The sequence below is a fragment of the Benincasa hispida genome, chromosome 3 (assembly GCF_009727055.1).
Source record: "Benincasa hispida cultivar B227 chromosome 3, ASM972705v1, whole genome shotgun sequence".
In the NCBI taxonomy this organism is placed as follows: domain Eukaryota; kingdom Viridiplantae; phylum Streptophyta; class Magnoliopsida; order Cucurbitales; family Cucurbitaceae; genus Benincasa; species Benincasa hispida.
This window is the reverse complement of record NC_052351.1, coordinates 14,452,734-14,463,664: the sequence shown is the minus strand read 5'-3', so window position 1 is coordinate 14,463,664 and position 10,931 is coordinate 14,452,734. Positions and strand designations below refer to the sequence as shown.

Below are 10,931 nucleotides of genomic sequence, written 5' to 3'. Positions count from 1 at the left end.
TAAAATAAAAATTTTGGGATTGAAGCATGCTAATTTGGAATTGAGTTTTTTTATTTAAAACAATTTTGGTAGGTCCAAGAACCTTTAAAATATAGCAATTAAGAGGAAGTTGGTGTACTACAATTAGTATGATTTTCATTTTTTTAACAATAATTTTGATTGGATTCGATTGGACCAATTCGTTAATAACAAACTAAAATAAAATCATGATAAAAATAATAATTTCTTAACAAATAAAATAGTCAAAATTAATGAACATTATGTCAAAAGTGAACAATATCTCAATTTAATATAAAATGTAAAGTATGGATGATTAAAAGCTTTAAAGTTCGAATCCTTAAGTAAAATTACAAATAGGGAGTAATTCAAAGATATACAATTAATATATTTTGTCATAGCTTCAAATATATATTTTCTTCCTATTTTTTTTTTTGCTTAAAATTAAGCCAATTATATTAGTAGTTAAAAAGAATGATAGGCAATTAATTTATGCCTTCTTATCTTTAAAAAAAACCATTATTTGTATAAGAATTTGGGAATAAAATTATTAAATTAATTAAATTCGGCCAAATTACTTTAGCTTCAACTTCGTCCTTTTATATATATATTTATTGACATTGATATTTTTCTCATTGAGGTTTGCTAGAGGCTTCAATTGATATTATTCTTTGAAACCTAATGAATAACATATCATTCAACCATAATCTATATAGAATGTTAGATCGCAAAACTTATGTACCACAATTAAAAGTAACCAGCACAATAATTTTTTACTATGAATATCAATTGAAAATAACTTAAATTTTTGCTCTTCTCTTTTGTCACACATTAGAAGATTTACAAGTAGTTAAATTACGTGTATGATAAAATCTTTATATACATAGAGTTATAAAAGTATTTAGAGTGGTACTAGAACTTCTTCTCGTGTGTGATGCCGCTATCGTGTTAAAAAGAATATTTTACTATTATGATCATTATTTTCGGTTGGTGTTATATCATTATAGCCCCATTTAGGATTGCTTTTGCAATCATAAAAAGCGATCATAAGAAAATCTTAACCGCATAAGTTGTTTGATAAAATAACTTATTGTTATTCTAAATGAAGATTGTTATGTCATGGATAAATCCACTGTCTTAAAAGTAAGAACGGCGCGGTGCTATATCGCAAGAAGTCGGTTGCTCTGCAAGGTTCATGGAACACCCAGGTTCTGACGTGTACTCTTCGGAGAACGGATTGGAATTAATCAAAAAATTAGCTAAAAAACATTAATGGAGCCCAAAACAGAGAATCCAGTGTTTTTGGTTGTGAATATCATAATAGGACGAACCGCCCCGTGGTTTGCTTCGAAACAAAACAATTAGAATTAGACTCGTTGAACTGGAATGTGTATTTTCCATGAATCCACAAGCTGCTAAAAAAATTACGAAGAGGAAGGAAAAACGACTTTAGATTTGGAATTAATTCCAACAAATTAACACATTTAATTTGGTAAATAAAAACGTTTAACAATAATAAAATGGTATTTTTTTTTATAAAAATCTAAAAAGGATAGGTAGTAAAAAGTTATTCCGCAAGCGCAATTACCCGAACCAGCGTGACCTCAGTGCTATATCGCAAGAAGTCGGTTGCTCCTCAAGGTTCATGCAACACCTAGGTTCTAACCTCTTCGGAGAACGGATTGGAATCATTTGGAAAATTAGCTCAAAAACATTAATGGCAACCCAAAATAGAGAAGATTATCCACAAACTGCTCAAAAAAACAATTTTACAAAGAGGAAGATCTAAAAAATGATTTTAGATTTGGAATTAATTCCAACAAATTAAAACATTTATTTTGGTAAATAAAAACATTTTAACGGTAATAAAATGGTAATCTTTTTTATAAAAATTTAAAAAGGCTAGGTATCTAAAAGTTATTTTGCAAGTTCAATTATCCGAACTGGCGTGACCTCGGTGCTATATCGCAAGAAGTCAGTTGCTCCCCACGGTTCATGCAACACTTAGGTTCTTATGTGCACTCTTCGAAGAACATATTGGAATCAATCAGAAAATTAGTTAAAAAACGTTAATGACAGCCCAAAACAGAGAAGATTCTCCACAAGCTGCTCAAAAAAAAAATTATGAAGAGGAAGAAAACAACTCACATATGTAGTAAAAGGGTTATACTTCTACCACCATTACACTTCAGAAGCTTCCTTGCAAGCATTTATATATACACACACTTGTCAAGTCTAAATCTTCTAATGTGGGACAACTTCTATCTCTTTTCTTTCAAAACTATATTTTTTAGTGTTTTCGTACTATCTTGATTAATATTGACACTGAGACCAAAACAGAAACTTAGCTTTTTTAATGACACATCCAAACTATCGATTTTTTTGGCTTTATAGATGGAATCTCAACCAAGACGATTATCATTATAGTACGTAATCTTCCCAATCTTATGTAATCATTCTCAAATATTATTTTTCAAATCCTCTATTTCTAATCTAAATAAAGGTTACGTACTTTTTTTAAATATAATATATGTAATATGTAATCTTTTTCAAATTTTTTATTTCGATATCCATTCAATTCATGAGGAGATAAAAAACATAAGTTGAATAAATATTAAAATAGGATATGGGAAAGACTATTAAGATTTAGGGAAGATTACTTAAAAAAAAAAAAAAAAAACTTGTGAATCTCAGTTTATCCTAGTTCGAATTCCATCGAGAAAGTCCAAAAAAAAAAAAAATAATTAGAAAAAATGTTGGTTTGGATGTGCCATTTAGATGTAAAATATTTGTTTTTGTCTTGATATCGACCTTGGCCAAAATGCACCCCAATAAATCATTAAAACAAGTTGTTAAGAAATATGCTATTTGTGAATTGGGTAAAACTTTTGAGTGTTGTTTATGATTATTTCTCTAAAATTTCATGCAAAGTATTGTTCGTTAGACGTTAAAAGAAAATAATAATCAATCTTATTGTTGCATGAGAAAAGAATATATATTCCTCTCTTTATTGAAGGATACAATGTTTATTACATAAGTTAAGCTAGAGATTACAGTACATACTAGCCGTACTTGTCTTTTACAACATCAAAAAGACATTTTATTATATTGCATAATATTATAAGTATAAATAACATATTAGAAAGACCTTTGATTGTAGCAATCTAAGTTGTTGCCGTAACTGACACCTAATATGTCAGCGTACCTTTTGTAAAATCCAATTCTATCTGCAACTCTATCATCAGGACCATGGCCACACTCGAGTCCACCATTAATGATATTGGTGATGACACCATAGCCAGGGACTCTTCCTGCGGCAGTGTCGGTGCTCGAAGGTTGCCACCTACCAGTAATAACATCATGACATGATGGTTTGTTCCCTTGTGGTGTCATCCAAAACCAAATAGCTGCCTTGAAGGATATAATTGCATTTGTGGCTACCAAATCAGGGTTGCTCAACAAATTCAAGCTTAGTGCATTTCCCGCTGGCCCGTAGTTGTAGTTGCTAAAAAAATTCAATAATTTTGGAATTAGGTTTAAAATTAAATATAAATTTTTTACGCACAAAAGAATCATTAAAAAAAAAACAGAGATCTATTAGATAAACTTGGGGTTCTGTTTCTTAAAATCAATTGATAAAGGTTGTGAAGCCTATTCAATATGAGATTCTCAGTACTTACTGAGTTAGTTGGATTGGTCCACGACCGTAGTATTTTTGACCAGCAACACATGGCCATTGGTTGTTAGGTGTGCAATATACATCTTGATTTATCTCTCGTATGAAACAGTATCCCCATGCATATGGACCATCTGGTGCACTAGCCCATCCTCCTACATCACAAGGGTTTATGTATATTATTTATTTTCAAGTCAAAGATGAAAGTGAAATTATTAAAAGAATAAAAGTAGCTTCAAAACAAACCAGTAGTCTCATGAGAAGTTTGGCCAAAGAAAGCTGCAAGCTCACTCTTACGAGTAGAATCATCTCCCGTGGTACCAAAACCAGGGAAGGATTGAGCAGCAGTAATGAAAGCATTATAGGTATAAAATCCATTACTAGGGCATCGAGCATCCTTGCTATACTTAAGCATTTGATTGTAAAGGCCTTCGTTGATGATCCCTCCAACGTCGCCACCAGAGCTAGGAGGAGTAGAAGGAGTTGAACCACGACATTGGCTTTGGCAACCGGTTTTACAATAGGCATCGGTGTCGCCGCACCACCCGTACTGGCTACAACAGAGGTTATTGGGGCATAGAGCTCCATTGGCCTGTCGCCCACATTGCTCGACAGAGGAACCACGACATTGGCTCTGGCAACCGGTTTTACAATAGTCGTCGGTGTCACCACACCATCCGTACTGGCTACAGCAGAGGTTATTGGGGCATAGAGCTCCATTGGCCTGTCGTCCACATTGCTCGGCTGAGGCAGCTCCCAAAAGAAACACAAAGGATAAGATTATAAGGCTATGGGCCTTCATTATTTGTTCTTTTTTATGTATCAAAAAGAAAGTGAAATGAGAAAAGATGTGAAGAAAGAGAGAAGGGTAGTGAAGATATTTATAGAGTGCCATTTGGTGGAATTCGAAAAGTTAATAAAATAGAAATGAAATCAAATTTGGATTGTTCGAACTTGACCGTTATCTTTGTTTATTATTTAATGTCGGTCAATCATTCTGATTCTGTTGGCTTGCCCATATGATCCATCCTGTTTTTTCACCTTAATTGATTGGAGTGATTCGTGGGCCCACCCATCATCTCTAAGTTTGAATAGTCTCCCTACTTGTATTTGTAAGGCAAAATCTCAAGTTCTAGTGCAAGTCAATGGATTAACTTTCTAGATTATTGGTTCAATTAAAAAAAATATATATATTAAACACATATCTCACTTCACATAAAAAAAAAAACTTAAATATATCTTTTAAAGAAAGAGTAGGAAGTCTCTTCGTAGAAAAATAAAAATTATGATTGGACAATTTTATGAGAGATAGAAAGATTGGTATAATCTATAATATATCTAAATATATTTTTTTTAAAAATATATATATATTCTTAAATTTAGTTTTGAATTTTACAAAATCTTATTAACTTAAACTAAAGTGGGACTTGAATATATCCTAATAGTTGAAATTTTGGTCATTTGAGAGGGAAGTAAAAGGTGGTTAGTGAGACGAGTTTGTTTCTCCATTCAATTGAAAATGACTCTCGTTATTAAGGAATAATTTGTTGGAAAATTACAAATAACAAAAGAGATTAAAACACTTTGCGGTGTGTATTAATTTTTTTTTTTATGCCAACCACCAGTACCACATATATTCTCTAATATGTTTCTTACAGATAGAACAATCCAACTTGTGTAACTCAAATCCTTCTACCCTGAAAAAGGTTGAATTCAAAGATCTACAACTAAGAACATGATTCTTTTGGCCAAATGCTCTTAAAAGAGCTAAGAGGAGAAAATTAATAAAAGAAAATGATGTTTTTTTGAGAACTAGTTGGTGTATATTGACAGAAAGATAAGTGAGGTATTTAAGCCAATTTGAATCTATGATATTTATTACATAACTAAGTAATTAATGAAAAGTTTTTAACCTTCATTGTGTTTTCTTCTTTTAACGAAGAAACATAACACAACATCTAATACTTGGAAAATCAAATATATATATATATATATATATATATAGATTTTTGAAAAAAAGAGGTACCCTAAATATAAAAATGTTACGATATAATCCATTATTAAAGAAATTAATGGATTGTGAAGAAGTTTTCGTATGAAAAAGCAAAATTGTACCCTACCTTTCTTTTCTTTTCTTTTCTTTTCTTTTTTTCTTTCTTTTTCTTATATATGCAATGTTTCAGTTTTGAAATATTGGGGAATAGAAATTAGAGAGAAATTTTAGAATATTTTTACATTTTAATATGATTTTTTTAGACAAATATCAATTTATATCTCTAATCTTTAAGTTGTATCAATTAAAATTATAAACTAATAATTGTATCTATTGATGTTAAATTTTGGCCAAAGAAAAACTGACATTCATGTGACAACAACAATAAATTTGTAATTTAACAAAGAGAGGACTTTCAAAATAAATAAATAAAAAAATATGATGCCTAAGTCGATAAGAGAACTAACTAATTGAGAATTTGACATAGGGTTTAATTTAAACCTTGTAGGATTAGGATAACAATTTTTCCTAATCCCAAGCAAATTAGATCAAATATTACCTTATCTCATTTTATCTTATTTTATCTCAATTTTTTGCTTTATTTTGTCATGCTAAAGTTTACTATTTATCAGTGTCAATATAAACCCAGAACTTTTGTAGATGTATCAGTTTATATTCTTCTTCAAATTTCATTCGACCAATCTCGGGTGAGAACTTATAATCCGAGACAATAAACTTGTAAAATTTTATATAAGCCAATCAATTTATGCTTTTCGTATGATTACTTTGAAAATCATCTAAGAAATAGTTCTCAAACACATGTAGTGAGACATTCCTAATTAGTTCATCATTTAAACTCAGTATTTTATGGTAATTGCAAATATTTTAAATTTCGGTGGATAAATCGAATTGTTGTAAATGATGACTCAATCTAATTGATTTGTTCAGAGAGGAATTTTGAAATTTAAATTTGATTGAAGGATTTTGAGACTTCTGTCGAATTGTGTCGCTTTTTAATTTAATTTGGAAATTTTAAATAAAATTTGGAGTTTCGAGTTCTTTTGTATTTTTGGAGAAGATAATTAAATAAAATCGATTAATTGTGATAATTAGTTTAAAGCAGTCTTTCCAAAAAGGATTTGAGATTCAAAATCCAAAAAAGATTTGGATATTTTTTTTAAGGAAAAGGATATAGTGTAAGTAGCTTTAAAGAGGTTAAGTTTCATTATGGGTTTAAAAAAAGAAGGAAAAAAAAAGGAAAATTTTTTTTCTCTCTCTTTTCCCGTTCACGTGTCAGCTTTCTTCCTCCCCCAAGAGAGGACCTGCAAAATAAATAAAAGAATTTGATGCCTAAGTCGATAAGATAACTAAAGAATAGGGAATTTGACATAGAGTTTAACTTAAACCTCGTAGGATTAGGATATCATTTTTTCCTAATCCCAAGCAAATTAGATCAAATCTTATCTTATATAATTTATTTTATCTTATCTTGATTTTTGGTTTTATTTTGTAATGCCAAAATTCACCATTTATCAACATCAATTTAAACACGGAATTTTTGTAAATGTATCTGTTTATACTCTTCTTCAAATTTCATTTGACCATTCTCGTGTGAGAACTTATAATTTGAGACAATTAACTCGTAAATTTTTATAAGCCAATCAATTTATGTTTTTCGTATGATTACTTTGAAAATCATCTAATAAATAGTTCTCAAACACATGTAATATGACATTCCAAATTAGTTCGTCATTTAAACTCAGTATTTTGTGCTAATTGCGAATATTTTAAATTTTAGTGCATAAATCGAATTGTTGTAAAGGATGATTCAATCTAATTAATTTGTTCAAAGAGAAATTTTGAAATTTAAATTTGATTGATGGATTTTGGGACATCTGCCGAATTTTGTCAATTTTTAATTTAATTTTGAAATTTTAATTAAAATTTAGAGTTTCGAGTTCTTTTGTATTTTCTGGAGAAGATAATTAAATTAAATCGATTAATTGTGATAATTAGTTTAAAGCCGTTTACCCAATAATTTGAAATTCGAAATCCAAAAAGAATTTGGATATCCTTCTTTTTTTTAAGGAAACGGGGAGAGTATAAGTAACTTTAAATAGGTTAAGTTTCATTACGAGTTTAAAGAAAGAAAAAGAAAAAAAAAAAAAAATTCTTCTCTTTCTCCCTTGATGCATAGGACTTGCAAAATAAATAAAAGAATTTGATTCCTAAGTCGATAAGAGAACTAAATAATAGGAAATTTGACGTAGAGTTTAACTTAAACCTCATAGGATTAGGATATCAATTTTTCCTAATCCCACGCAAATTAGATCAAATCTTATCTTATCTCATTTTATCTTATTTTATCTTATCTTATCTTGATTTTTGGCTTTTTTTTTGTCATGCCAAAATCCAACATTTATCAATATCAATTTAAACTCGGAACTTTTCTAAGTGTATCAGTTTATACTCTTCTTCAAATTTCATTCGACCAATCTCGTGTGAGAACTTATAATATGAGACAATTAACTCGTAAATTTTTATAAGTCAATCAATTTATGCTTTTCGTATGGTTACTTTGAAAATCATCTAAGAAATAGTTCTCAAACACATGTAGTGTGACATTCCAAATTAGTTCGTCATTTAAACTTAGTATTTTGTGGCAATTGCGAATATTTTAAATTTCTGTGGATAAATCAAATTGTTGTAAAGGATGACTCAATCTAATTGATTTGTTCAAAGAGAAATTTTGGAATTTAAATTTGATTGAAGTATCTTGGGACTTCTGTCAAATTGTGTCGATTTTTAATTTAATTTGAAAAATTTAATTAAAATTTGGAGATTCGAGTTCTTTTGTATTTTCTGAAGAAGATAATTAAATTAAATCAATTAATTGTGATAAATGGTTTAGAGTAGTCATCCCAAGGATTTGAGATTCAAAATCCAAAAAAGATTTGTATATCTTTTTTTAAGGAAAAGGGGAGAGTGTAAGTAGTTTAATTAGGTTAAGTTTCATTATGGGTTTAAAGAAAGAAAAAGAAAAAAACAAGGAGATAAAATAGGGAAAAAAAAGTTTTTTTTCTCTCTTTCCCCCTTCACGTGTTAGCTTTCTTCCTCCCCCGAGAGAGGACCTGCAAAATAAATAAAAGAATTTAATGCCTAAGTTGATAAGAGAACTAAATAATAGGGAATGTGATGTAGAGTTCAACTTAAACCTCTAGGATTAGGTTATCAATTTTTCCTAATCTAAAGCAAATTAGATCAAATCTTATCTTATCTAATTTTATTTTAGTTTATCTTATCTTATCTTGATTTTTGGCTTTATTTTATCATGCCAAAATTCACTATTTATCAATATCAATTTGAACCCGAAACTTTTGTAAATGTATCAGTTTATATTCTTCTTCAAATTTCATTCAATCAATCTCGTGTGAGAACTTACAATCTGAGACAATTAACTCGTAAATTTTTATAAGCCAATCAATTTATGCTTTTCGTATGATTACTTTGAAAATCATCTAAGAAATAGTTCTCAAACACATGTAGTATGACATTCCAAATTAATTTTTCATTTAAATTCGGTATTTTGTGGCAAATATTTAAAATTTTGATGGATAAATCGAATTGTTATAAAGGATGACTCAAACTAATTGATTTGTTCAATGAGGAATTTTGGAATTTAAATTTGATTGAAGAATTTTGGGACTTCTGCCGAATTGTGTTGATTTTTAATTTAATTCAAATTTGGAGTTTCGAGTTCTTTTGTATTTTCTGGAGAAGATAATTAAACTAAATCAATTAATTGTGATAATTGGTTTAAAGCAATATTCTCAAAAAGGATTTGAGATTCGAAATCCAAAAAAGATTTGGATATCTTTTTTTAATGAAAAGGAGAGAGTGTAAGTAGTTTTAAATTGGTTAAGTTTCATTATGGGTTCAAAGAAAGGAGAAGAAGAAGAAAAAGAAAAAAAAGAAAAAAAGAAAAAAAAAGAGAAAAAAAGGGAAAAGTTTTTTTTTTCTCTCTTTCCCCCTTCACACATAAGTTTTCTTCCCTTTGAAGGACCTGCAAAATAAATAAAAGAATTAATGCTTAAGTCGATAAGATAACTAAATAATAGGGAATTTGACATAGAGTTTAACATAAACCTCTTAGAATTAGGATATCAATTTTTCCTAATCCCAAACAAATTAGATCAAATCTTATCTTATCTCATTTGATCTTATTTTATCTTATCATATCTTGATTTTTGGCTTTATTTTGTCATACAAAAATTCACCATTTATCAATATCAATGTAACCTTAAACTTTTGTAAGTGTATCAGTTTATATTCTTCTTCAAATTTTATTCGACTAATCTCGTGTGAGAACTTATAATTTGAGACGATTAACTCGTAAATTTTTATAAGCGAAACAATTTATGCTTTTCGTATGATTACTTTGAAAATCATCTAAGAAATAGTTCTCAAACACATGTAGTGTGACATTCCAAATTAGTTCGTCATTTAAACTCGGTATTTTGTGGTAATTACGAATATTTTAAATTTCGATGGATAAATTGAATTGTTGTAAAGGATAACTCAATCTAATTGATTTGTTCAGCGAGAAATTTTGGAATTTAAATTTGATTGAAGGATTTTGGGACGTATGTCTAATTGTGTCGATTTTTAATTTAATTTGGAACATTCAATTAAAATTTGGTGTTTTGAGTTCTTTTATATTTTGTGGAGAAGATAATTAAATTAAATCGATTAATTGTGATAATCGGTTTAAAGCAGTCTTCCCAAAAAGGATTCGAGATGGACCTTTAATATTAATATTGTTGTTTTCAAAACTTATTAGAGAAATATTGTTGTTTTGGGATTTCGAGACTATAAGTCAAGGGTCGAGGATCCGACTAATGTAGAGGTCGAACGTTGAGAACTCGACAAACAAAGAAAAACTTGGAAACAATACGTAAATTAGGGTTGTCGAGGGTTAAAGTTTCGACATACATAAGTCGAAACTTCAACCCTCGACAAGGAAAAGGAAATCTCGCTAATTTTGTAATGAGGATCTCACTCTAGAAGGGAATCTCGCTAATTTTGTATATTAGGTTATCGAAGGTTGAAGTTCTGGCATACATAAGTCGAAACTTCAACCCTCGATAAGGAAGATAAGTGGGTGAAGCAGATTGTAAGAGAGAGCGAGATTGAAAGTGAGATTGTAGGAGAGAGCGAGATTGAGAGAGCGAAATTGTAGGAGAGAGCGAGATTGAAAGCGAGATT

At 29.4% G+C, this 10,931-nt stretch overlaps 1 protein-coding gene across 1 annotated transcript; it reads right to left on the bottom strand.

Annotated features, from left to right (window-relative positions):
• Positions 1-2,966: 2,966 nt before the first annotated feature.
• On the bottom strand, positions 2,967-4,513 carry LOC120074196 (endochitinase-like). Its single transcript, XM_039027247.1, has 3 exons — positions 3,920-4,513; positions 3,678-3,828; positions 2,967-3,502 (listed from the first exon to the last, which is right to left on the bottom strand). Exons 1-3 carry the CDS (start codon positions 4,473-4,475, stop codon positions 3,136-3,138), a joined length of 1,074 nt encoding a protein of 357 aa, XP_038883175.1. The 5' UTR covers positions 4,476-4,513; the 3' UTR covers positions 2,967-3,135.
• Between the last annotated feature and the right edge of the window lie 6,418 nt (positions 4,514-10,931).